The 26,831-nt window shown below is 53.7% G+C and overlaps 1 protein-coding gene across 1 annotated transcript in view; it reads left to right on the forward strand.

Annotated features, from left to right (window-relative positions):
• LTBP2 (latent transforming growth factor beta binding protein 2) overlaps nucleotides 1–26,831 on the forward strand; it is a 73,602-nt gene that overhangs the window by 39,563 nt on the left and 7,208 nt on the right. The window contains exons 9-26 of the mRNA XM_082057371.1: nucleotides 8,244–8,318; nucleotides 12,086–12,208; nucleotides 12,713–12,877; nucleotides 13,703–13,938; nucleotides 15,627–15,687; nucleotides 16,081–16,173; nucleotides 17,240–17,365; nucleotides 17,554–17,682; nucleotides 18,967–19,086; nucleotides 20,029–20,148; nucleotides 20,361–20,483; nucleotides 20,679–20,804; nucleotides 23,232–23,354; nucleotides 23,667–23,792; nucleotides 23,890–24,012; nucleotides 24,235–24,366; nucleotides 25,566–25,691; nucleotides 26,472–26,615. Of these exons, the coding sequence (XP_081913497.1) occupies nucleotides 8,244–8,318; nucleotides 12,086–12,208; nucleotides 12,713–12,877; nucleotides 13,703–13,938; nucleotides 15,627–15,687; nucleotides 16,081–16,173; nucleotides 17,240–17,365; nucleotides 17,554–17,682; nucleotides 18,967–19,086; nucleotides 20,029–20,148; nucleotides 20,361–20,483; nucleotides 20,679–20,804; nucleotides 23,232–23,354; nucleotides 23,667–23,792; nucleotides 23,890–24,012; nucleotides 24,235–24,366; nucleotides 25,566–25,691; nucleotides 26,472–26,615 (2,271 nt within the window). The remainder of the gene's footprint in view (nucleotides 1–8,243; nucleotides 8,319–12,085; nucleotides 12,209–12,712; nucleotides 12,878–13,702; nucleotides 13,939–15,626; nucleotides 15,688–16,080; nucleotides 16,174–17,239; nucleotides 17,366–17,553; nucleotides 17,683–18,966; nucleotides 19,087–20,028; nucleotides 20,149–20,360; nucleotides 20,484–20,678; nucleotides 20,805–23,231; nucleotides 23,355–23,666; nucleotides 23,793–23,889; nucleotides 24,013–24,234; nucleotides 24,367–25,565; nucleotides 25,692–26,471; nucleotides 26,616–26,831) is intronic.

The following is a 26,831-nucleotide window of genomic DNA, read 5'->3' on the forward strand; positions in this document are numbered from 1 at the left end:
CGTTGCGCCACAGCCCCCATCTCATGTTGCGATGTAGAGGCTGTGCTGAAGGACTCCTCGCTGGAGGGAGGCAGCCCCACGGGCAGGCAGTGCTGACCAGGTCAACTGCAGAGCAAGGTGCTCATGTCCCATGCAACATGGGCAGTGAGCTGCTCACCTCTCCCCTGCTTACACCCTTTTATCACTGTCTGGCTGCTTGTTCATATGCCTTCACTGGATTGAAGGACTAAAGTGAACAGACCCCATGGTTCAGAAAACTTTGACTCCTGAGGAGAACGGAGGTGTCCAAGGCAGCAGGTTTATTGCAAGCAAGTATGGTGTTGAGGCCTTCTAACTCTGCCCGGAGGCTTTCCTGCTCACTCAAACACACACTCCCAAGAGCTGTTTGCATTTTGTTGTCCTCCCTTGATTCGATTCCTCCTCAGCCAGGGGTAGCGCTGGCTGGAGCGCAATTCCTCACAATCACAGACAAGGTTGTCAGCATCCTGAAACCCAGCACAGATCTGGGGAGCTCTGATTGCTTTCATCTTCCTGCTCTACAGGGCTCTGCTGTGGCCCCAGGCTGTGCTGCTGCTTGACTGCCTTTGTTCCTGTGCCAGCTCCAAGGGACCCTTGGGCACATGCAGTATGTGGGTGACCGCAGGGTCTCCAGGTTCAGGATAAACAAAGAAATGACCCACATAGGCCTCAGCCACCTCCTCTTTGTCCCAAACCTTCTCATCCCTAGTCACACTTTCTTCTCCCTATCTCACAGCAGTCCTCCTGTTACTTGCCCTGTCCCTGTGTGATCCCCCCCATTAGGAAGCAGGGTGGCTGATTAACATTTCAGTTAGGCTGCACATGGCTGCAAAACCTCTGTACCTCCTTTCTCTTTCTCCATGCCCGGATGCTATGTATCGCTCAGCGGCCAGAGCTGCAGCAGTGATTGCTCTGCTGAACTTAGACCTTGAGGCTTCCAAATGTGTCTCTGATCTCAGGCTTCCAAGACATGAAAATGGGCATGAAATAACCCGATGTGCTCCTTGCAGTCAGCCAGCCAGCAGAGCAAATGCACTTAAGAAATGCCTCCCAGATGCCAGCAAGTCCCACTGTCACAGCTCAGCACAAGCCCTGTATCCTAACAGCACCTGAAACTCAAGGGATATTGTCACTGCTGGTCTTCATTGAGTGGGCAGATGCTTGTCTGGCTTTTTTTCAGATTAATTCCATGGAGATATGAAAAATGTATCCCCCTGGGTCTTCCATCTTCCTGTGCCACAAGAAAATCACATTCTCAGTCCCTCTGGCTTTGGGTGATAAAGTTCCCCCTTGGAGCCCAAATGGCTCTTCTTGATTTTATCAAGAGTTCAGGCTAGTTGAAGTGGCTGTTTTCATCTTCTTTAATTGTGACCCAGTATCTTCCTTCTTTGGGTACCTCTGATTGACTGCCCTGTAACCAGCCCCACATGCAGGGGACCGCACAGTGCCAGCGAATAGAGCTGGAAGGCAGACGCTCAGTGGAGGCAGCCTAAGGGAGCCCGGCTGTTGTGAAGTGAGAAGCCCAGGTGGTTGGCATGCATTTCTCTGGTGCGCTGTCTTCTCAAACAGGAGGTCTCACCCCAGAGTGGAGTCAGGGAAACAGTCCTTTCTCCATGATCTTACTACTCAAACAGAGCCACTGAGTACCATGACCTCTCATTGCCCTGTGCCTCCTCTGCTAGGGCTCCCAGGTCTATGCCTGTCCTGTGGGAATGCATCACTCCACATCATTCCTGCCTGTAGGCTACATCCCACACTTACATGCTTTCTGTCTCCTGCTCTTGTTGGCCTGTGTTTTGCTCACTTAAAGTCACTGGGCTGTAGTTCAGTGACCTGGTGTCTCGTGCACAGAGATAACATGTCCAGTGGATGTTTCCAGCTTTCTTCTTGGCACTGTGGTCTTTGGAGAGAACTTCTTGCACTCGTGCGTCCCAGGGAGGCATGCACCGAAGCAGACTTGACAGCACTGGGAATTTGATTCCAGCAACCAGAGACAGAAATGGCAGAAGCTAGTTCAGTGTAAACACTTACAAATGTACAGAAGTGCAGCCAGGCAAAAGCTAGACAAATGGAGAACTTGTTTGGATTGACTGTCTGCCCGAGACACTGATTGTTAGTAGAGTCTGGATACGTCCAGATGTCTCCATCGACTGCAGCTTTCATGTTTGGTACGTGTTTGTGTGCAGAAAGACATCAGAGAAGAAGAATCGGAGGCAGACGTCTGTCCGAGAGAACCTGCCATGACCAATCCTCACTATTTTTTTATGTTTTGCCCAGCATCAGGAAAGCCAAGGCACTTGAATGCTTTGTCTTCATCCTAAGGAGACTATGTTAAAAGCTGAGTTCAGAATTAAAGGAGAGGTGGGGTGACCTGGCCAGGAATCCCTGTAGCAGGTGTTACATTAGTCTCAGAGGTTTTCTTAGGCTCTGCTCAGGCTTTTGGCTGTCTGGTTTGATGCTGGAAGGGTGTATGTTGTTAGGCCCCTTCAGAGAAGTAGGCACAGACAGGTATTCAAGCAGGCTATAGTACAAGTCTCTGGGAATTTGCTGTTGCTCATGTAAGTAAGAACTGAAGATGGAATCCCCAGGATATGTCAGTGACAGCCCTGGGAGAAAGGGGAGAGCCAAGACCCTGCTCTGTGAGCTGTTGGGGCAAAGGCTGTCACCCAACCTGTGAAAGAAAGAGATGAGCCAGAGGCGGGGCCCTGGAGGGTGGCAGGACACCTGCATGCTGTCCTGCAGCTGCAGTCCTTCAGCTCCAGCTGGAGATGGCTGGATGAAATGTGCTGCGCTGCCAGATAGGATAAATCAGATGGAGACATCCAATGACTCCCCTGGGTCTTTAGTACCTGGAGGAGGTGCTGAAGCACACATTGAAAGGCTTGAATGGAGAGATAGGACACAAGACACAAGGTAAAACTTGGAGAAGACTGACAGTGAAAAGGGAATCGGAGACTGAGGAAGAAGCTGATGTAGAGACACTTGGACATGGCTGGGAGGAAGCCGAAGGACTGGCAGGGTATTTGAGCTGTACTGGTGAAGAAGCTGCACCAAAGCAATGTCCTGCCCCACAGCAATCTCAGGATGTTTGTGGCTAGTAGCAGGTAAACTGCTGGGCAGAGCTACTCTTGGTTACCCGCCAGACCACATACTATACAGTGGTCTGTGGAGAAGGACATGCTGCATCAAGGTCAATAGATGGTCCATGGAAACTTTAACCAAACTGAAACTTTAACCAAGCTGCAGGTCAACACAGACACCAGGGAGGGTGCAGATTGGACACTGGTTTCCCTGAAGCCTTGATCCTCCTCAGGCATGTGGGGATAAAAGAAACTGAAGGCAGAATTAGGCTATGTACCCAGATGGGGTCACAGCCCTCCTCTTCCACTTCTTCCCTGTCCCTGAGACCACACAGCTCTGCAACCAGCAGCACTCCAGGAGAATCACATCCCAGTGATGGGCACCCTCTCCTCTACTGTGCAGAAGCTACAAGTCTCACCTTTCTGAAGGGGTGTGAGGGATTTTCTGGCTGCAGCAGTAAACCTGCATCTTCCAGGTCCTGGTTTTTCACTGCCCGCCATCCCTCATTTCAGGCTGCAATCAGCCTGAGCACCTGGGCTGCTTTCTCTCCTCCTGCCTGTGGGTTTTAACTGCATTAAGAGACAAGTCTTTGAAGGCTATTGTTTTCTTTTTTTATTCCTACTTCCCGTGTTTTTTCAAGTTTTTTGTCCTAGAGAAAAGTCTGAATTTCACTGGAAAGTTGGATCTTGTAATGTCTGGTTTGGCATCTGCAGCACTCCCCAAACAGACCTCCCACCGTGAGAGGGGTGGGAGCTCACCCATGGAGCCGTCATCACCAGAAATGCTGAGCGGCTCCGCAAGCCACATGCTCCCCTGCACTGTGCCTGCAGGCATTGAAACAACCACAGGAAAACCCTTGAAAATCATCCCCCAAATGCCCCCCTGGGTCTGCTCTTGTAGTGATCAGATCAGGGAGAACACAAGGAAAAAGAACCCTGGAAATATGGGAAGGAGGCTATGGATGAGACTGGTTCTGCCACTGCTACCCAATTTGCCACAGGAAACCTGTCTGAGGCAGTGAAGAAGGGCTGGAGGTAAAGAAGCTGAAACCTCTGCAAGATTGCGGCAGTAGCACAAAGAGCAATATCTGGGGAAGCTCAGCATTTTCAGGACTGCTTTGGTCTGCAGAGTGCTTGTTTTGCTCAACATTCATGTGCAGCATCGTGGTCTCAGTGCACAGCAGCACAGTGTTGCAGAAGTGGGTGTTTTTTAGTTACAGAGGTATCTTGTCCCAGCTGGAAGCCACTGTTGGAGCAGGATGAGGTTCTCTCTGTTGAAATGACCCCAAAAGCCAACAGTAACTACCAGAATATTTTTTCCTTCAGGCATCTTTTTTACCTTGAAGATCTTTATTGACCATGAGTAGAGCAGAGGGCTTAGTTTCCTATCACACATCAGCACCAGTGCATGCCCTCCTCACCCCTGCTGCTGTAGCCTTTGTTGTGGCGTTGGAGGAAGTGTTGTGGGAGCTGGCCTACCACAGACCACTCAAAGCAAAGGAGAGTGGTCACGACAGATCTGGACTAAAGGATTTGTGTCCTTTCCTTCTTGTCCATTCTGCTTGGGAACTCAGCTTATCCTCACAGCCACACCCCTGCCTACTACTTGGTCTGGCAGCTTCAATACGTTATCTTTCTGGACTCTGCTGTGGGGTCAGAGCTGCTCTGCTCTCTGCTAGCAAGTTCAGCTGCTGAGGTTCTTTCTGCAGTGGAGGCTGTTCTTCTCTGTTTGACACTAAACCAAGCTGAGGTTTGACTGGGTCCACTCCCCCCGCAACTCCAGGTGCCACAAGACCATGCACTCTGGTTCCTTTCGTCTCCCACATGCTAGAAAACCTGGAGGAAGCAGAGGCACCACAGCCACCCTCACAGCTGCACGCTCCGTGCCCGCTGCAGGCAGGGTGAGACACCTGAGGTCCAGCTGGGGCTTGGGTTCTTCTGTGGAGCTGGTCCAGGGTCTCCAGAAATGTCTGTGATTCCTGAAAGTGGCAGAGGAGTTCAGCAGGCAAGGTTCCTTAGTGAGGTAATGCCTTTTGTATGATAAATGGAAAGAGTTGAAAGACGTGGGCTAGCTTTCAGCAGCAAAGCCTTTCCTCATTTCTCATCTGACTGCAGGCTTGCCTCTTCCCCTTTTAACAGAGTGATATTGGCTGGCCTGAGGAAATGTATTATCTCACCCTACAAACTTTGCCTTGCTCAGGCCCTTGTGGCTACCAGCACTAGAAGTGGTTCTTTCCACTTCACCATCAACCTGAGCTTCTTCATCCTGTCTTCAGACAGTGGGGAGCCAAGGCCCTTGGGTAATCCTCTTCTCCTGGGAAGTGATGGACAACTTCTGAAGTGCGCCTGCCTGCCTAAAGATGACCCTGCTAGGCTGAAAAATCCCTCTGCCTGATCTCTGTGCATTCATTTCCCTTCTCATTCTGCTGTGCTCGAGTATTATTCTAGCTGGGGACAAAGGTGCTGGTGGAGTCCTGGATTGTGGCTGCTTCATACTCACCTCCTCCTTTCTGGACCTGTGAGCTTATTTCACACATGTTCCCCGGTGAGGGCCTGGCCTTGCTGGGGATGCCCGGTGCCTGCAGAGCTTGCAGAAGGCAGCACGGGGTGGTGGGATGAAGCAGAGCTGGAGGGAGCAATGAGGAGAGGCAAAGGGGAGTCCTGGTGTGCAGGTACCTGGTGAACACATGGCTCCAGTACAGCGCCCATGATGCTGAAAGGCCTGGGAGGTGAGGTACCAACATCACACCCTCAGCAAGCCTGAAATCCCTCTGCCTAACAGATGCAGCTCAGCTGCTCCATCCCCAGCCTCAGGCTCTGGGAGCACCCCTTCCTGGAGAGGGTGTAGACAGACAGACACAGGAAGCTAGGACCCCTCTGGCTATGGGTGCTGACAGATTTCTGCCTTCTCTGATCATCAGATCAGCTTTTTCCCAGGCGTTGCCCTTCGCTGGTTCCAGAGGAATGGGCTCCCACTCCTACCAGCTGCGTGGGAGAGGGGTGGATGCTGCTCCCCTTTGCAGGAAACTGAGGTGTCCCAGGCTGTTTTTTTCATGGGGTTTTGGCTGTCTCTGCTGTAGTTCGGCAGCATCAGAGCTCATGGAACGAAACGGTCCTCTGCTCAAGTAACCAAGTACAAATCTGAGAGTTAATCACTTACATCCTCCTGCAGCCACACGCTGTCTTCCCCTGCAGCCAGGTCCTGGCAGAAAGAGAGCAGCCTCCATTCAGTACTTCAGACACAGTCTCGGTTCCTCTTGGTACGAAGAGATCTGCTCACGTTACATTCGTTATTCTTTCCAGGAAACGCAAGTTTCTTTGCAAAATTAAGACATTTGTCTGCAGCCTCATGAGTGATTTGCTGCAGTAATGAGCCACAGATTTCTGCAGACTGGAGTCATATGAGTGCTGAGGTGGCACAAGACCTGCACGCTCATCCCCGTCATGGGTATTTTCTGCCTTGCCCCCTCCCCAGCAGCATCTGCCAGGGGAATGCTGCAGGATCTGTTTCTCTGCAAAGGATTTTCAGAGAGGGAGCAGGGCTCTGACACATGTCATCACTGTTTGATCTTGGGCATGCTTGGCTCTCCATTGGAGAGCTCACGCATAACGAAGCTGCTTCATCTGAGCGTCTGTTATCACATCATGCTGAGGCTGACAGATGCTTCCAAGCACAGTTAATGCCTGTTGGCAGCCCCGAGCCCACAGGCTGTGGTGTGGGAGGACCTGGAATCCCACCAGGGCACTGATCCTGCAGCCCATGAGCCAGAGGTTGTTTTTCCCTTCTCAGGAGGTTGGAAGTGTACCCAGCGATTCCCAGTATCACCAGCAACCCCCTTGTCCCTAACATCTGGATATTTGTAAGCACCTCCTGCTTATATTTTATGACTGAACTGTGGAAGGGGTGAATAGATTTTTTGTCTTAGTCATCCATCAAGCTGCTGCAGATCCCTCTGCACCCAGAAAACCTTGTAGATTCATTTAACATACCTGGGGAAACCAGGCTTTCTATTATCCTTCCTGGTACAGGCAGGTGAACAGCCTGTTGTTGTCTTGTCTTTTATTTCCCAAACACATTTATCCTCACTTGCCTTTCAAGAAGTGTCCAAGAGTGGCTTTAAACTGCATCATAGAGTCAAAGTGTCCAGGACAAGGAGTTACAGACATGCCTGTTCTCTGCCTCCAGCACATTGTGTGTGTTAACCTTTGCAGCCTCTTTCCGGCCATCTGCTGCTGCCAGGATGGTCTCATCTAGTCCCTAGTTCTCAAAAGCTGCAATGCATTAGGAATCTGCCAGGTCCTTGATATGGCTATTGCCATGGAGGGCTTTCCATGTATGACACCAGAGTGTGAGCTACTGATGCTAGGCAGGAGGAATTCGCATAGTGGGAATATGGCTGGACACTCAGCTGTTACATGCACTTGTTGTTTCCAAGCATACAGTTCAGAAAATTAAAAAGAAACCCCACCCTGTGAAAATCCCATCCTTAGGCACAGCATCCTTCTTCCTACCTCACCCCATGCTTACTCACTTCCCAACCCATCACCTCCTGGATTCCCTTTCCCTTGCTCCAAAATACAGTACCTAAGTTTGACCTCCTTGGAATTTACAGCTCATGTTTTACTTGCCTTTAAAAAATTTGGGGAGATTTAATTGTGCAGGTTATAGGTCATTTTGAAATCCACGAAACTATTCTAAGTAGCAATTTGAAATTTTCTTTGATGAGAGTGATCGGAGCAGGAAATCACATTCAGTAAAAAAACGGCAAGAAATGTAATTAACCAGCCCATGGCTTTTATTTCAGCATCTTGTCAAGAAACTCTGTCATTCTTTTCACTCTGATCCCCTTTGTCATGTGCCACCTGGCTATCCAAGGTGGCCTGGGAGGAGCTGAGGTGACACAGTGATAGATACGAAGCACAAGCAGCACTTCTGGGTCACTGTTTTGGCATCTACCAAGCAGCAGAAGACACTACTTGAGAAATGTGGCTGCTCCCACCTTTCCCTCTGCCCTGGGAGTCATCAGAGGCCCATCCAAGACAGACCTGGGAACCCTTTCTCCTCTGCAAGGAGGGCAGGGAGAAGGTAGGACGCTGGCGGATGGCTCTTCTGCCAGCGTCCCACACTTTTTGTTTTCTCCACAGCACACCCGGTGATTGAGAATGGGCAGGTGGAGTGTCCCCAGGGATACAAGAGGCTTAACCGGAGCCACTGCCAAGGTAAGGATGCTGCTTTTATCTCTCTCTCCTTCCCACAGCCACTGTCAGAGCTGTAATTATCTACACAAGTAAAATACAGTTATCTAACTCCCTGATACAGATCTACAAAGAATATGACATAAAAATCCCAGTGCTTTCATCAAGGATGAAAAAAAACAGGTAACACTGAACTACAGAACTTAGCCAATAAGCAGAGTCAATGCATAGTTTGGCTAGCACAAGAAAACTCACCTATTATACTAAGTCCTGCTGACACAGTAAGGACCTGTGCTGCTGCTCTGCTCTGTGTGAGTGTCAAAACACTCCTGTTGTCTGAAGCAACAGAAATTCTGTTGCCTGAAAACATTTTGAAAGGTTGTCGACTTGTTCTGTTGTCCATTTTCAAGTGACGAAGTGCCACAAAAGCGAGTCCTTCTCTCTCTAGCATGTTGCTTGCCCATGCTGCCAGGCTGCTCTGCCTGCCCCAGGCTGCTGGGGTCTCTCCATTTCTCACTCACACAGTCCCTCAGCTCTGTATGAAGAAGGTGCCTTCTCTCCACTTTTCTGTCTGGTTCATGTTGATTTTCCATCTCTTGGCCCACAGGGCTTGTGTTTTTCCATGCTCTGACTAAAGTGAAATTTTATGGTTCCCTTCTTGTGATTCATGATAAGCTGAGCAGTGTCATCGCAAAGACACAGCAGGGACCCTGAGCCTTGGCAATGCAAACCCGGGGCTGGCAACTGCATGACTCATCTCTTTTAGCTGGGACTTTCCACCATGCTTACTTAATTAATGATTCAACCTCCCTACATTGTCCTGGGGGAGACTTTCAAAAAGGCAACAGCTTCTATTTTCTTTGGTGCTCCCATCTCATCCTTTATGTGGCCACAGACAGCATAGTGGGTATGAGGAGCTTTCCTGAGACATGGAATAAAGGTCAGAGGAGCAGAGCAGCCAAGGGACTCGTGTCAGAGAGCAGAGACCTGCAGTGCCTGCTCTGGATATGTGTCCCTTCTGGAGCAGGGAGAGGCTCAGCGCTCTGAGGTGCAGGGGGAAATGGCATTGTGGAGTTGGTGGTAGGGAGGTATGCATGCACAGGACACATGGCGGCACCTTGGTGTCTGTATGTCCTTGGTGTCCACTGCTGACTCAGGTCCTGTCTTCTCACCAAGCACCAGTGTAAACCACCCTGTACCTTTCCACCACGAGCTGGCTGACCCAGTGTGGCCGTTTTCTGAGGAGGACTGGCAGGCTGAGGTGGGGTGGGAGGAAGCAGATGAGACAGCCCTGAGACCTCTTCTTGTGGGCCACCCCCATCCCCGGCATGCTGCAGGGGGTAGGAGTGCATGGCCTTAAATGCGTCTGCCTGCTCCTGTTCTCTGTGAGGATTTCCACCGCGGGAGGGTACTCTGTTGCCAGTGGAACAGAGGGGGCTGGACTGAGGCCAAGACATGGCCCTGTTTTATATTAAGCTCATAAAGCTCAGCCCTTGGTGCTTGTTTGTTTTGTGCTCTCATTACTCTAATCCCTTCAATCCCTTTGCTTATGCAGAGGCCAAACACTTGTGTGTCAGAGTTGACACGGTACTCCAACTGTGCTGGGGAGTGACGGGGGTGAGCCCTGGGGCTCCTCTCGAGAGCCCAAGCCTCTTCTCTGAGTGGGGTTCCCAGCCCATTTGGGGTCTGGACACTGTTTTTTATTGTGAACTCTGTCCTGTGCTTGGCACAGAGGAAGAAACCATTACTTGTCACAGTGCTGACACAGTACTGCCACAGCCACTCCTTCTTACTGGAGAAGCAGGAGACACGTAGGCAAGTGGCGCTGCTATACACAGGCTTCCTGCACTATCCTAGACAGAAAGTCTCTGCTAATGGTTCCAGAAGACGTCTTCTTGCCATGCAGGGTGCTTAGTTGAACCTCTCTGTGTTGAGTTTTGTTGTATCTCCATTTGGGTTTCTGCTCTGAGGCCAACAGTTCTGATCAGTGGAGAAGGAGGTTCTCTTGGGACTCACTTGCACTTGTCTATCTAGAGAGAGCTTGAGAGCTGTCCTTCCTCATTGTCTGGGGTGATCATAGGGCAAGCAAGAGGCTGTCTGTGCCACCCTGGTAGGAAGATCTGGAGATTAAATTGTTCTACATCATCTGCTGAAACTTCAGCCCCAGGAAATTCACAGAGGCATGTGCTGGACCAGCACAACGAAATCCTACTCCTTCCTGGCCTGCTGCACATCTCTGTAGCATTGGTACTTCCAGTAGACTGAACATCATGGCCTGGTCTTGATGGCCCCTGTGTGTCTCAGCCGTATATGGGCAGCTGCCGGGGTGAACAGAGTAATTTAAGAGCACAGGACTGGAAGAGACCTCTCAGGTCATTAAGTCTGAACTCCAGTTGTCACAATTGGCTGTGCAATACTCCCACTTCCACCAAGCAGGGATGCTTCAGCTCTGAGGAATAAGGTAGTTCTGGGAAAGCCATTCCTGAGCCTAGCTGCTCTCAGTGAGGCTCTTCTGGTGTCTTCATTCTTCTGCGTGTCCCAGCAGCCTGCCTCTGCACCCCTTCCACTTTGAGACAGTCTCTAGAGCACCACTGGGTACTCTCAGGGCCCCTGAAGTCTCACCAGAGCCTTGTACACTGGCATGAGGACTGCCCTGTATCTTGGGAAAGTGTTTGTCATGTTATCTAGCATCACATTGGCTTTTCTTGGTCACAGCTGTACTGTGAGCAGTGAATATGTCCATGTCTCTCTCACTGCCTGCTCCCACCTCTTAGCTTGTAGCATATGTTACTGTGATTTGTCCCAGGGTGGTGCTGAGGTTCATCCCACTCCTGCCACTCTGTTCTCCCACCCAGCTCTTCCTGGACTGCTTGTGCCTGCAGACAGTGCATTTCATCAGCACACTTACTTTTCTGGGGCAAGCTCTTTAGTGAAGATATAAAGCATGATCAATCCATGATTCGTGGACTCATCAATCCATGACGGGGGCTTCCTCCTCATTCTCCACTGTGAAAGCTGCCCTCAGCTCCCCCTTATGTACCTTTTGGCAACCTCAGTCTTCTCCAGCTTAACCTACACATTCCTACATGGTGCTTTAGGAAAGGCAGATGCTGCAGGCCAAATGGATGAGATGGATGGTGTTTCCCTGGGATAAGACCAGCTCCCTTCCCAAAGACTGTGTCTGATGTTGCATGCTGAGTTGGGGGCAGAGGCAGAGCTTGAGGCAGCACCTGAAGTTGGCATCTTCCCACTTGCTCGACCTATTCCCAGAAAAAGACACTACAGTGTTGAGCCAGAGCCTAGCTCACCATCCCTCTGCTTGGCACTGGGCTTCATGTGTGCAATCAGTCACTGATCTCCCTGCATGCCAGCACTGAGTTTCTCAGCAAAGATCCTCCGTGGATGATGGCTCCAGGCCAGCAGGACCAGGGGACAAGTGAGAGGACAGGACTCACCAGTCCAGGCTTTCAAACAATGATCATAATTTCCCATAAGAGTGACCCTGGCAGGGTGGCTCGCCGGAGGGGCCACATCTGTTTTCCACAAGGACTGCAGACCAGAGGAGTCATTCACAAGCCATCCCTGCAGCTGCAGCGAGCGAGCTCTGCACCACAGATGTGGGATGGCTGACACCACAGAGGTCCCCATCATGCTGCTCACTGCAAGAGGCTGCCTCAGACAGCCCAACTGACACTGCCTTGGTCCATGGCACCTGAATGGGAGGCACTGGGTTGGGGCTTCAGTTCACCCTCAGCTTCCCCATGTCTCATTGTGCTCTCTCCTCCCCACAGATATCAATGAGTGTTTGATGCAGGGCCTGTGCAAAGATGCTGAGTGTGTGAACACCCGTGGCAGCTTCCGCTGCACCTGCAAGCCTGGAACCATGCTGGACCCATCCCGTAGCCATTGCATCTGTAAGTGCTCCAGGGAACCCCTCAGTTTGGGAAAGGGGCCTGAGCAGGACCCCACAACTGAGTTTAAGCTGCAGTGTGCTTTAAGCCTCTTGCAAGGGCGCCTTAGTGCCTTCTGTGCTGTTCTGCACTTGTGTGCAGGATGAGACCCCATGCCTCACCCCCCTTCATCCATCACTATTCTCCATGGACATCTCATGGCCTCTGCAGCTGTTTGCTGCGGAGCCCAGCAGGGGCGTGCCTGCAGTGCAGCAGCAGAGGACGCAGCCTCCCAGGCTGAGAGAGCTCCCACAGGACCTGTGTTTGCTTGGAGCTGGCGCTGCTGCAAGGATGGCCTGATGGCTGAGGTCCAGGAGGTGTTCTGGGGAAAGGTTGGGGCAGCCCTCTGGCAGGCTGGGAGGCATGGGCAAAGAAAGGCCTGACGGTGGGAAAGCTGGGTGTCCTCATTTCTCTCTCTGGTGAGCATAGAGCTTGACCCCTGGCACTGACCCTGCTGTCGTGTTTCAGCGGACAAAGCAGTGTCGATGGAGCAGGGGCTGTGTTACCGCTCAGCAGCTGAAGGAGTGTGCTCCTTCCCCCTCTCGCACCACATCACCCAGCAGATCTGCTGCTGCAGCCGTGTCGGCAAGGGCTGGGGGAAGAACTGTGAGGAGTGCCCTGTGCCTGGCTCAGGTGAGACATGCCTGCTTTGGCTTTACTTGCTCTGGTTAGACTGGGGCTTTGCCTTGCCTGAACTTGCTGCCACGCAGACAACTGCAGGACGCAGAGCTGAGCGTTGCAAATGCTGGCCTGTGGGGTGGTTACAGCTACCCAGGGAGCAGACCTCGATAATACTTGGAAGACAGAGAAATCCCTGATGGGAAACCACGCTGTACCAGAGGGAGAGCAGAGCCACGCCTGTGCCTGGCTTTGCTTGACAGCCTTTTTGTCTCTTCTATATCTTCTGCTGGAATGAAAGCCAGGTGAAGATGACTTTGGCATATCTCATCATGGGGAAGGGTGGAGGGGAAAGCACCAAAATCCTCGGGGCTGGGGAAATCTTCAGGTGGTTTGCGCAGAGCATCTTGAGTGATGTAGAGAGCACTCAGTGCCAAGGTAACAGGGGTTCACTTTTATCTTCTCCCTTGCTCAGCTTGGACCTTCCAGTGGCATGACTCCTTCCTAGCAGTATTGACTCAAAGGAGGGATTTCATTTTTGGTGTCTGGGAGTACTAGCCAGTGCCTGTTAACAACCCAACCTGCCCTGTGAGCAGATTCCTTCTGCTCAAGGCATCCACCCACTGGAGCCTGGATGTGTTTCTATGAGGATTTAACCCTTAGAAATCTCCAGAAAATGATAGGATGGGAGAAACCAATACCTGCATTAACATACATGCCCATCCACCTTCACTCCTTGTCCTTCCATCATGTCTGGGTGTGGAAAGCCAGGTGATCCCTGCACCGTCCTCTTCCTTCCAACCTCTGCCCTCTGAAGGTTTGATTTGTTTTCCCTTGCAGAAGCCTTCAAGGAGATTTGCCCAGCAGGACATGGCTATACCTACTCCAGCTCTGATATCCGCCTGTCAATGAGGAAGGCAGAGGCAGAAGAGCTGCCTTTTAGCTTGGAGGAGCGAGTGGAGAACAGCAACTGGACACTGGACTGGGCAGCAAGAAGATACCAGGTGCAGGACAGCCTGCGTGGGAGCATCCTGGAGACATTTCCCCACCCTGGCACCTCGGCAGGAGAGGGTAGTGTGGAGTCTACTGCTTAAAGCTGCTCCATCTGGGCCCCTAGCAAGGGTGGGCAAATTCCCAGGTCCTGCCATGCCTCTATAGATGGACTTCTAGGTGATAAGGGCTTTCTACATCTGTGTGAATACTCAAGGTGTTCTTTGGTTCCTGGGGCATGAGACACCACTTCTTCAAACCTTTGAAGAGGTTGAGTGTTTTGGGCTCCTGCAGCTGCATCTTCACAGCTGGTGCTGACTGGCCAGGCTGCCTCCACCAGGACCTCAGGTCTGCATGGCAGCCATGGCACTGCAGTCCTTGGGCTTTTGTCCAGCCCAGCTGGAGGGAAGCGCAACTGACTGCTAGTGCCAGCAACTGCTGGAGTGGGAGCTCCTGGGGTCTGCGCACTGCCAGGAGAGGAGTTCGGGTGTATTGACTTTTGGAACAAGCTCTTGCAGAGGAGCATGCGGGACTGAGGGACAGAGCCTTAGAGGTGGGGTGAAGCTAGGGCAGCCAAGGTTTGAGGAGGATGCTTGCCTGCTTTGTCTCTACTCACTGTGCACTGTTTCACTCTTCAGGTGAGGCTTCTCTTCCTGCACAGGTGAGTAAGGTTTGTCTTGCTACATCTGGGTGCATCCATGGTAGCTTGATGGGCAGAAAAGAGGATGTCATACAAATAGGTGACAGGGAGGTGTGAAATGTGGTCAGATAGAGCACTAAAGAGAGCAAGTAGCTGCTGCTGAAGGGAACAGCATATGAACTGCAAACCCTACCACGCCAGCTGAGTTGCTGTGGATGAAGGCACGGTGCTACCTGTCTGCTCAGCCCTTTCTGAGAGGCAATTAGCTCACATGAAAAGGAGTTGGGAGCTCTGCTGCACTGGTTCATGGTCAGTGTTGACTCCAGCAGATGTTCGCTGGGGCTGGGGTAGGAACTCAGGCTGCTGTCAGCCCAGCCTGGCTGTGGGGCTGGGCTGACATCAGGGGAAGGGGAACCACTGCAGACAGCTCGAGAAGTGCTCTTCTTGGAGTGCTCAGCCCTCAGAACACACTCAAAGCCCCTCTGAGAGGGGACACAACACTGCCATTGTCACTGCTTCGTAGACATGAGGTGACTTGCCCAAGGGCAAATGAGAAATCTCAAGACAGAGCAGAAATTTGAACCAAAGCTTCCAAATTTGAAGCAGACCTAGGCTGGGACTTGTGTTGTTCAGCTGCCCGTTTTCTTCATCCCTTGCACAAAGCTCCTTGGAGTGGAGACCCAGGTTGTCCTCCCATGTCTCCTTTGTCAGGCATAGGTTTGCCAGGAGGCGATGCTGAGGAAGAGCGTAGAGCACCAAGTACTCGTCTTGTAGGTAGCACTCTGAGGCAGGTCGAAGTAGTGGCTGTCCTCAGCCCTCCAGAGCTGCTGGTGACAGTGGCAGTGTTTATCATGCCCAGCTGCTCTTCCTGGCTGCATCATGGAGATGCCTGCCCCATGGCAGTGCCCTAGGTCTCACCTGCATGGCATGCTGCAGGGTCCTTCTGCAGGTAGTCCCCTGGGCATGGCCAGGAGCTATGTTTTGCTCAGGACAGAGTGGCCCTGCCAGCTGCACCCGGGTATGGCAGCTTCTCCTGCCAGCACAGTGTCTCAGGGAGCCAGAGGATCCGGGAGGTGGGTGGGAAAATGTCTCAGAGACGCTGCATCCCAGCTACATGCACGTGGATAGAGGCAGTCCTGTGTTTCTGTCCCTCAGGGTGCTGCTGATGCCACCGCAGAGCCTGCCACACGCAGAGGTGGGTGCCTGGCTGGCGGGAGGTCAGGGCAGCCAGGGGTAAGAGGATGGGGCAGTGAGGAGGGAGGAGAGCGGCTCCTCTGCACGGCAGCCCCTAGCAATGGGCAGGATGGGCCCCCAGCTGGGCTGGCTGTGGGGTGGCATGGAGGAGCCCCGCCACACTGCGGTGGCTGGTGTGGGGCTGTAGAGATGCGGGGAGGTGGTGGCTCTCCAGTGAGGTGGAGGAGGCTATGTTAAATAACAAGATGATGAGGCCGCTGCAGCCACACTGTGGCTCCTTCCCATGTGCTGTCTCAGGTCTGTGAGTGCAGGGACACCCAGCATTGGTAAACCTTGTGTCTGCACCTCTGCCTGTGTTGGGGAGCTGGATGTCACTTCTATTCTTCTTCCTCAGCAGAAGAGGAGTCCTGGCGTGGCCCTCCCCAACATGGCCCCACCACCACCTGGGATGCTGCTGCTCCAACACAGATGCCAGCGCAGGGCTCAGGTGTGTGTCCACGGCTCTTAGGGATTTCCCCCCTCTCTCTGACTGAGGCTATGGAGAAATTATGCCCTAAACTCTGCCCAGAGTTTCTGTCCCTTTCTCAGCCTGCTTGTCTTCCCACATGCCTTACTTGACTTCCCAAAGAAAAGTCCCTGCCCTACTACCCTGAGGTGTTGTCCCAGCCTGGTCCCAGCTGTTGCCAGCCAGGGAAAGCCGGCTGGCCTGAGGAAACATGAGAGTGATCCCATATGGGGAGCGAAGTGTTTGACTCTCCGGATCCTTCCCTGCCTGCAGCTGGCTTGCACAGTGCAGCAGTGGCTGCCGGGTGCAGGGGATCATGCGCCTGCTCCGGTGGCTTTGGCCCCATTCCCTTGGCGGCGCGAGCTGACTCATCGGGAAGGGGGAGCACAAGGGGAGGCATGTGGCTCCTGGGGCGGCTTGTTTACTGTACCGGAAACAAGGGCACTGTTGTTCCAGGGTTGCTCAAGTGTCTGGGAGTGCAGCCCCTGCCCTCCGCCAGGGGCTGGAGCACCTTGGGGAGCAGGCCTGGGGGAGGCACCTTGCTGAGGAATGTGTCTTCCTCAATAGCCTTTTGTTTGGGGTTGGGCTGGGCCTCCCCCTACCCTGGCCGGCTCAGTGCTGAGGGGTGTGCGATGGCCCACTGCCCCCCCACCACCGCCTGCGCCTCACTTAGCAGGGCAGTGGCAGGGGAGCCTTGCTCTCACCCCAAAAGGAGCCCCTTCACAGGCACCAGGCTCTGCTGACAGCACTCCTCTGCAGTGTGGGGCTGGCTGGTTGGCTTCTTCACCACCCTTTTGTGGGTCCGGGGCACAGGTGAGCAGTGCAGGGGACTGAGGTGTCCCAGCTGGGCTCAGGCCGGAGGAGGTAGCAGGGTCTGCTATGTCACCCACTCAGCCCTGGGGCATCAGCTACCTGAAGACATAGAAGAGCAAGCTGAGCCTGCTCCATCTCTCTCCAAGAAGGGAAAAAGCAGCCTCCCCAGCATGGTGCTGGGGACACAAGGCAGACCCTGTACTGTTGCCCCCAACCCCATGCTCTCTCCTCCCAGGCGTCAGTGGCTGTGCCTCTTCATCCCTCTCCTGTGGAGCCGGTGCTTGCGTGCCCAGCGCAGAGGGATACAGCTGCTTGTGCAACCCTGGCTACACACTGGACCCCAGCCGCCTTCACTGCATTGGTAGGTTGGCACCTCCTCTGCCTGCCGGACCTCGATGGACTGTTTGGTCCTTCAGGTTCCTGGGGGGAGGTTTTCTGGCAGCTCTGCTGAGCCCCTGCACACCTGCTGCACCACGGGCTGGCAGGAAGCTGGCAGGCAGCTGCTGTGGTGACTGCCTGTCCCTGTCTTCTTTCCTTGCCTGGGCACAGATGAAGATGAATGCCTGAAAGATCCTTGTTCTGGAAAAGGTCGCTGCATCAACAGTGTGGGCTCCTATTTTTGTCTCTGCTACTCTGGGTACGCCCTGGCTGTGTTGGAGGGCAAGCAGAGCTGTCAGGGTAAGTGTTGTCTGCCTGGCATGGGGCTGCCATCTCCCCAGGGTCCCCCAGTCTCCCGCCCTGGCACTCTCTCATGCATATCACAGTATCACAGTATGTTTGGGATTGGAAGGGACCTCAAAAGATCATCTAGTCCAATCCCCCTGCTGGAGCAGGAACGCCTAGGTGAGGTCGCACAGGAACATGTCCAGGCGGGTTTTGAATGTCTCCAGAGAAGGAGACTCCACAACCCCCCTGGGCAGCCTGTTCCAGTGCTCTGTCACCCTTACTGAGAAGAAGTTTCTTCTCAAATTTAAGTGGAACCTCTTGTGTTCCAGCTTGATCCCATTACCCCTTGTCCTATCATTGTTTGCCACCGAGAAGAGCCTGGCTCCATCCTCATGGCACTCACCCTTCATATATTTATAAACATTAATAAGGTCTCCCCTTAGTCTCCTCTTCTCCAAACTAAAGAGACCCAGCTCCCTCAGCCTTTCTTCATAAGGGAGGTGCTCCACTCCCTTAATCATCTTCGTTGCCCTACGCTGGACCCTCTCCAGCAGTTCCCTGTCCTTCTTGAACTGAGGGGCCCAGAACTGGACACAATATTCCAGATGTGGTCTCACCAGGGTGGAGTAAAGGGGAAGGAGGACCTCTCTCGATCTACTAACCACCCCCCTTCTAATACACCCCAGGATGCCATTGGCCTTCCTGGCCACAAGGGCACAGTGCTGGCTCATGGTCATCCTGTTGTCCACCAGGACCCCCAGGTCCCTTTCCCCTACACTGCTCTCTAATATGTAATCTCCCAACCTATACTGGAACCTGGGGTTGTTCCTGCCCAGATGCAGGACTCTACACTTGCCCTTGTTAAATTTCATTAGGTTATTCCCCGCCCAACTCTCCAGCCTGTCCAGGTCCCACTGGATGGCGGCACAGCCTTATGGCGTGTCAGCCACTCCTCCCAGCTTAGTGTCATCAGCAAACTTGCTGATAGTACACACACACGCACTCATGCACACCTGCACACACACCTGTACACCCATCCTCCCCCCAGGCCTGCCCACAGACAGCCTGATCCATGGAGATCACCCTTTCCTGCTCCTGCAGGGACAGGACCTTGCCTGTGGAGATCTGGATATGGGCTGCTGATGCCAGCCCTGCTCACTGCTTCATGGCAAGGGGGTGCAAGGCAAAAGTCATCTGGGCAGAGCCTGCTGCAAAGGGAGCAGCTCCTCTCCTGCACCCAGCCTTCCCCACACGGGAGGGAGAAGACTTCAGTACTGTCTCTCTATGTGTTGCCAGATCGAGATGAATGTGAGCAGCCCTCTACCTGCCGGGGACAGCAATGCATCAACACTCCCGGCTCCTACCGCTGTGAGTGCAAGGAGGGCTTTGCCATGGGCTCCAGAGGACAGTGCGAAGGTGAAGCTTGCTGCTTACTGTTCCCCTGCCCCTCCAAGCCACCCTGTGCGGGGCTGAACACTTCTTTTTCTCACCACTCCATGTGTCCTCCTGGAAGGGAGGAAGAACCCTCCCTTGTGTGTGTGCCCTGTGCCCCTCTGAAGGGCTGCCTGCCCTCTCCTCTGCCTGCAGGAGGGACAGGCTTTCCTGGGTTGCAAAAGGCGAGATCTCCCGAGATCCTCTCCCACCTCCCCAGGGAAATCCCCCAGAACCAGTCCATGCTAGTTTCCTATTCTGGGAGGAGATGCCCATGCATTTCATGCCAGCTTGACTCTGTCACCAGACCCTCGTGCTGGCAAGCAGTCTGCAGGGAGAGCAGGCTGCAGAGACTCAGGCCACCTGTCCCCACAGCATCCTGTTCAAGTGGCACAACCTGGCTCCTTCAGAGCATTCATGAACATATGATGTGCCTGATCAAAGATCCCCCTTTCTCAGTAGCTCATCTCCAGCAGAGAGAGGCAGACTATTTTAGGAGGCAGTATGGGAAACAGGACATGCAGAGAATGCTGCTCCCTCCACTCGGCCTCCAGAAAGCACTTGCTTTAAGGACTTCCTGAGCTGGAGGATGCATCATAATCATGGCTACGAAAGTCCCTGATGAAACAGCCCTGAACAGATGTTCTCTGATCCCTTTCTCTGCCCTTGCACATTCCTCTCCTTGGCAACATCCTGTGGCAGCGGGTTTCGCTGCTGGATTATGTCAGCCCTCAGGTGTGGGTGTAGGATACTGAGTGATAAGTGGGACTATAAGAAGTGTTGCCCAAGCCATGGCAAACTCATCTCACCTCCTCTTGGGTGTTGATGTCCCACAGAGGGAGACTGAGGATCCAGCTGGAGGGGATATCCTGGAGAAGGCTGCACAGTTTGCCTTTGGGAGCCTGAGATGAGTATGTTTCTTGGCAGATATCAACGAGTGCGTGGATCCCAGCCCTTGCCCCTACGGGAGGTGTGTCAATACGCTGGGCTCCTACAAGTGTGTCAGCTGTGGGGATGGCTACCGGCCCAGGAACGGGAGATGTGTTGGTGAGGATCGTGGGCCATCCCTGGGCAGCAGCCTTGCCCCCCATGGCAGCACTCTCTGCAAGACTCAGAAGGAGCAGGGGCATGGGCAGCACGCTCCTCCCACAGGCAGCCAGCCTGCGTGGCCCGGGCACAGTGCCCTTGCAATTTGGGTGGCAGAGGTAGCCCTGAGCACCCTCTCATTCTTCCATATTGCTCTCTGCTGTGTCACGCAGATGTGGACGAGTGTCTTGCAGAGGGGACCTGTGCTCACGGGCAGTGTGTCAACCTGGATGGCTCCTTCCGCTGTTCCTGCTACCGGGGCTACAATGTGGCACCTGATAAGAAGAGCTGCCAAGGTACTGGGGAGCCATGAGACCCTCTGAAGTGTCACACATCTGGTCCAGAGGTTTCTCTGGGCTCTTCCTCACAGCACTTGGCCTTGCCTGAGTCCTGGCCACCGTGTTGGCTGGTTCCCTCAACACAGCTGCCCATGGTCATGGTTCCTCCGTGTCCTTCACACTCATCCTGCTCTCCCTTGTGTGCTTGCACAGACATCGATGAGTGCACTGCCCAGGATGCCTGTCCCTCTGGACTCTGCCTCAACACCGAGGGCTCCTACTCCTGCATGGCTTGTGATGCTGGCTACGCTGTGTCCAGAGATGGCAGCATGTGTGAAGGTATCCCTTTCCCAGGATCAGAGGAGTGGGTGTGGAGGGAGGAGACATTGCCATAGCTTGGTTATTGGTGGTGCCCAGGGACTTTCCTAGCCTCAGGATCCTTCTCCAGTTCTTTAGCTCTCTGATTAGCAGATAGCAGCGGTGCTGCAAGCATATGTCATCTAGAGCAGCATGAAGGTGATTTTCCTCATCCAGGGAAGGGATGAGGGGCAAGGACTCACTGATGAGACTCCTGGACTAATGGTGACTGTGAGGATGCCAGGCCAGAGCAATACAGGAGGCCTGGAAACACAGGCAGAGAGGAGCTGTGTTTGGTTCAGTTCAGAGCTGTGTGCCTGGAAGCATGTGGCCTGAATGTAGGTCCTCAGCAAAGGGAGGAACCTTGGGTCCACAGCCACTGGAGAGACTGTGGGCACTCAGGGTTCACCTTTTTTCCCCAGCCCTTAGTGCAACTTGAACATGTTTTAAAAGGAAAGAGTAGATCAAGGGTTTGCTGTGCCAGGTATGCATGGCAGAGAATTAACAGCAGCACAGATCTGTGTTGGCTGCTTTGCTCAGACATGAGAGCACCTGGTCCCAGCCTTGCAACCTGACTGCCCCAGTGCAGGCACCAATACTCCCTCCTTGGTGGCTGTCCCCGGGGGATGTCCTGGGCTTGAGATATCTTGATGCAAATTCCCTGTTTGAGGCAAGGGAAGGGAGGGGGCACAGCTGGCAAAGGCATTTGTTTAAAGATTGGCTGTGTGCTACAAATTTCTCTCTGAAGCACTTGCAGAACTCTGCAGCCTGCACATAGCTGGCAAACAGAAGGTCTTGCCTTTGATGTGACTCTCAGAAGACCCCCTGCATGGGGTCCTCCAATGGGGGAGAAGAGGGAGGCTTTCCTCGCTCTCTTCTCCTCTGTTTCAGTGTCTGAGAAAGCTAACGTGAAATGAGCTCATTTTCCATCTGATTTTTTGGTGCAATAGAAGAAACATGGCTTGATCCCTTCCATTTGCCCCCGCTCCGCTCCTTTCCCAAGATTCCATGTGAGCCCCTTCTCAGCCACCTTGCCTTAGCCATGTCACGAAGGCACCTTATCACGGTTTGATACTGTTTGGGTCACGCTGACCTGATAGCAGGATGGCATGTTCTTCCCTGCCTTGGCTGGTGGCCTTGTCTGTGGATCTGGGTTTCATATTTGAAATATGATAAGGGTTTAGTGATAAATAAACTAGGTTATGGTTCATCTGCAGAAGGACTGAAGAATAATGCTACTTGCAACCAGACTGAACAGCTGACAATCTTGCCCCAAGGCAGTAGGGAGCGATGCTGGATGCTCATTTTTGCATGTGTCTGCTCAGTGCTCTGCAAAGGGCAAAACGAGGTCCCTGCCCTCAGGACCTGCTGGTCTCAGGGTGTTAGCTCCTGCAGGGGAGAAGAGTACAGCAGGACCTTCTCCATTAGCATGTCTTCTACTGCCTGCACACCAGCCTGTGCTTCTGGTTAGCAGCATCCTCCAGTGCTTTCCCTACCTGATGGGCCTGCAGGTAATGGCAGTCTGCTGGCACGTCACAGCCGTGTTAGAGGAAGGCAGCCCTCTCTTCTCTGCTGGGAGCAAAAACCTCAGTGTGCAAGCAGGCTCTGGCCTAGGCCTGGGGGAGGTGGGTGGGAGAGGGTTTGTGGGGAGCTCTGCAGCTGGGTAAGAGCTTTGCCAGGAGAAGGATATTTTGGGCAAGTCTGGCAGGTAGGAAAGCAGAACTGCAGAAGGTATGGCTGGTGCTGGGTTACTTTCCCAATGTTTGCTCTTGTGCAGTTGGCTGGAGAGAGGGTTTGTCAGCAGCTGTGGCTCTGTGCTGGCCTCTTGGTGGTTGTGGTAACCAGTGCAGAGCTCTGCTGGAGGTGGACACTGGGGTCAGCAGTATCCCTGTGCTCACACAATCACAGGATGGCTGAGGTTGGAAGGTATCTCTGGAGATCATCTTGTTCAACTCCCCTGCTCAAGCAGGGCTACCTAGAGCTGGTTACCTAGGACCATGTCCAGGTGGGTTTTGAATATCTCCAAGGAGGGAGACTCCACAACCTCTTTGACAATCTATGCCAGTGCTCAGTAACCCTCACAGTGAAAAACTGTTCACATTGGACCTCCTGTGTTCCAGTTTGTACCCATTGCCTTTGGTCTTGTCATCGGGCATCACTGACTTGGTGCTGGGATCCCGTTTATCCTGGTCCCTGTGATGGAGGAGAGTGAAGGTTCTGGGCTGACTCCTCACACCCCAGTAACAGGGAGTCTGTGCCCTCATCTCACTGTGATGGGATGGTCTGGGAGGGCAGCTCAAACCCACCTTACAGGCCAACAGCTGAGCGATGGCTTCTCTGAGTGGGCATCTTCTCCAGTGGCAGCAAAAGCTGGGACCTCACTCTGTGCTGTGTCCTTCTGCTTGGCAGATGTGGATGAATGTGAGGACCCTGCTGTTCAATGCCTGTGGGGAGACTGCAGGAACACCCCGGGCTCCTATGAGTGCCACTGCCAGGCTGGCTTCCAGCTCATCAATGGCACTGCATGCGAAGGTACGAACCCCATCCCTGCAGTCCTCTGGGTCCAGGACATACAGCCTCCCTATATATCCCCATCTTTCTTGACAGGGAGGGTGCCAGTTCTAAGGCAGGTGATGCCAACTTGCATAGAACATTCATAAGGTTGTAGGTAAATGCAGGAACACAGTGGACAGGAAAGATCTCTGTCTTCATGGTGAGAAAATCAGGGGCCAGGAGCCCTGTGAGGGCTGCCTGTAAAAGACTGGGGAGAGGGAATCCCTGTGGCTTAGGCGAAGGATGTCCCCTAGAGCTGGGTGTATGGCCCTGACTCTTCTCTCTCTGCAGATGTGAACGAGTGCCTGAACAGTGAGATCTGCAGCCCCAATGGCGAGTGTCTCAACAGTCATGGATCCTACTTCTGCATTTGTGCTCCTGGCTTCTCGAACATGGCTGGTGGAGTCAGCTGCCAAGGTGAGCTGCAGGATGGCAGGGACATACCTCAGGTCCTGCCCTCTGCTCCCTCCCCTGCTGTGAGAGTCAGGTTGACAATTTTGGCATGATTTTGCAGATGTGGATGAATGCACAGACAAGTCCCGGTGCTCACAAGGCCAGTGCCTGAACACGGAAGGCTCCTACAGGTGTCTGTGTGAAAATGGTTTCAAACACTCCCAGGAGACTGATGACTGCGTGGGTGAGAGATCATTGCAAGGGACATCAGCCCCCTGGGATTCGAGGGGGTGGATGCAGCCAGTGCAGCGGGGAGGGCAGTTCAGCTCCCAGCACCCCAATTTGCTGGTGACTTGTAAGGAGGACTAGCAATGGGTCTGAGCCTCTGGCCAACTGAGCTTGACCCAGGTGCTGCAGTGAGCAAGCAGGGTCCTCATCTGACCTCCCCTTGCTCTCCTCCCTGCAGATGTGGATGAGTGTAAAGAGTACGGGGATGCCATCTGCGGCACGTGGCGGTGCCAGAACAGCCTGGGCTCCTACCGTTGTATCATGGGCTGCCAGCCCGGCTTCCACTGGACCCCCTTGGGTGACTGCATTGGTGAGTACAGCCCCAGGTGACCCTGTCCCTCCTCCTAGCAGGGACAGGGTGGCTGTGGGACATCTTTGCCAGGGGCGTGGGGGAGAAGGAGGGGGAGGAGGAAGCGTGTGGCTGGTGGAGATGCAGATAATGCTAGGAGTTTGTTTTCTTGGCTGAGCTGCCTGCTTGTGTCTAGACTTCTCTCTTCCTGGCATCTGGAACAGACACCGCATTGTGCTGCTTTCCGCTTGGGGAGAGTCCTGGGCAGGTTACAGCCATTCCAGGCTTGGGGCTGGATCACAGCTCCCTGTAAGCTGTGCTTGCTGGGGCTGCTGCCTGTGCCAGTCACTTGCCTGGCAGGGCTGGGTGAGGGGAAAAGCTGCTGGTACCACTGTGTGCTAGGCTGGGGAGTCTGGATTTGGAGTTCAGGCTCCAGCAAAGAGGAAAGAGCAAAGGGGTTTTTGCAGTTTTTTGAGGCTCCTCCCAGCTCAGGGAAGGCTGCAGCAAGGAGGAGCAGCTGCCAGCCACTGGGCTCAGAGCTGGGCCAAGACTCAGACTTAGCATGTGGTGCTGCTCCTGGCCCTGGGAGCAGCGGGCTGTGGGCACACAGCTGCTCTGCCCACTCCAGGGAAATCTGCTCCATGCAGTGGTAGGAGGGGAGCGGGATGCAGCCAGAAGGGCTGTAAACCTGCCCTCCATAAGCAGACAACCCAGTTGAGACTGTCCAACCCCACCAGGCTGGGCAAGGCAGAGATAAGTTCCTGGCACTATAGCAGCTGGAGAAGAACCAGGCCAAGAAGAACGGGGCAGGAGGGTATCATCCTAGATCTGTCTGCACTTGCACCACACACTTCAGTCGCATCCTTGTGTCTCCTGCCGATGAGCAGCCTGTAGGCTCCTTGTCCCTTTACACCTCTGCAGGGACCAGCACTACCCTCAGTCACCCCTGCCAGCCTCTTCCCATCCATTTTCCATTCACACCCTGCTCCTGTCACTCTATCCACATGGCCTCTCTGCCGCTTTGGATGCTGCAGGGCACTTCTCTTAATACACACACTCAGAGCAGGGTAGTGAGTGTGGCAGCCAGACCCAGTCTCTCACATCAAGGCAATGCCTGCCCCGTCCCCAGGTCCTGGGGTCAGAGCAGAAGGACCTGGGCAGAGGGGACCCACTGGGAAAGGTGGGGTCTGGGGCAATTCCTCCTCTCCATTCTGCTGCAGACATAGATGAGTGTGCCAACGAGACGCTGTGTGGCAGCCACGGCTTCTGTGAGAACTCAGAGGGCTCCTTTCGCTGCCTCTGCGACCGTGGCTATGAGAGCTCGCCCTCTGGGCACTACTGCATTGGTGAGTCTCCTGCGATCACTCTGCCGGTCAGTCAGGGACACCCATCGGCAAATGCCAGGCCAGTGTCCCCACTGTGTGACAGCTCCTGGGGCATAGATGGGGACTGCATGCATGCATGGAGAATCTCAGACATGGACAGGACAGCTCATGGAGGCAAACCCCCCCCACCCCTTAGCACAGTAGATCCTTGGGACTGCAAAGGAGCAGGGCTCTGTGAAAAAGTAGCTCCAAGTGAACATGGAGCCTTTCTCTGTGGAGGTGGAAAGGAGGCAGTCAGGGGATGGAGGCACTGAGGGTGCCAGAGGGGTATTTTAATAGGTGCCTGGAGAGAACGGGCAGGGTGTAATATAAGAAAAAATGTTTTCACCATGAAGACAGGCAGGCAGTGGAACAGATGCCAAGATGGCTGTGAAGTCACCTTCTTTGGAGATTTTGAAGACCAAATGAGACAAAGCCCTGAGCAGCCTGGTGGGATCCAGTAGGTGACCCTGATTTGAGCAGGGGTTTTGACTAGAGACCTTCAGTGATCTCTTCAAACCTGGATGATCCTGTGAACCAGTGATTCACTGCAAACTGGAGTTCACACTTCTTGAATCCACTGAGAGCAGGGCAGGAAGCTCTTGCCAGACTTGTGTTGAACCATGGTGTAAAAAGAGTTCTCAGTTCATCCCTGGCAGCTTCCATCTCCCTGCTGAAGGGTGACCTCATGCTGCAGACCATACACAGGCTGCCTGTGCAGAGGCAGAGCTCCAGCTGCCACCACTGCCCCTTGCTTTGCAGATGTCAATGAGTGTGAGCTGATGGTCGCTGTGTGCGGAACTGCGCTCTGCGAGAACGTGGAGGGATCCTTCCTCTGCCTCTGCCCCAGTGACCACGAGGAGTACGACACAGAGGCAGGGCAGTGCCGGTCCCGAGCAGCCATGGGTGAGTAGGCAGCTAGGAAGAAGGCATGGGTGGCAGCTAGAGCAGGAGCATGGTAGCCCTGGCTGGGGTGAGATAAAGCTGAGGGGCTGTCAGGGCTGTACAAGCCCACACCACCATGGGCAAGCTTTGGTCTGGGGAGAGCCGAGGAGCCTGAAAGTGGGGACCTGGGAAGGCCACCCTGCCGGTGATGGGTGCACTCTGGGAACTTCTAGGTGT

This window comes from Streptopelia decaocto (genome assembly GCF_964273445.1).
Source record: "Streptopelia decaocto genome assembly, chromosome: 7".
NCBI classification, from domain to species: Eukaryota; Metazoa; Chordata; class Aves; order Columbiformes; family Columbidae; genus Streptopelia; species Streptopelia decaocto.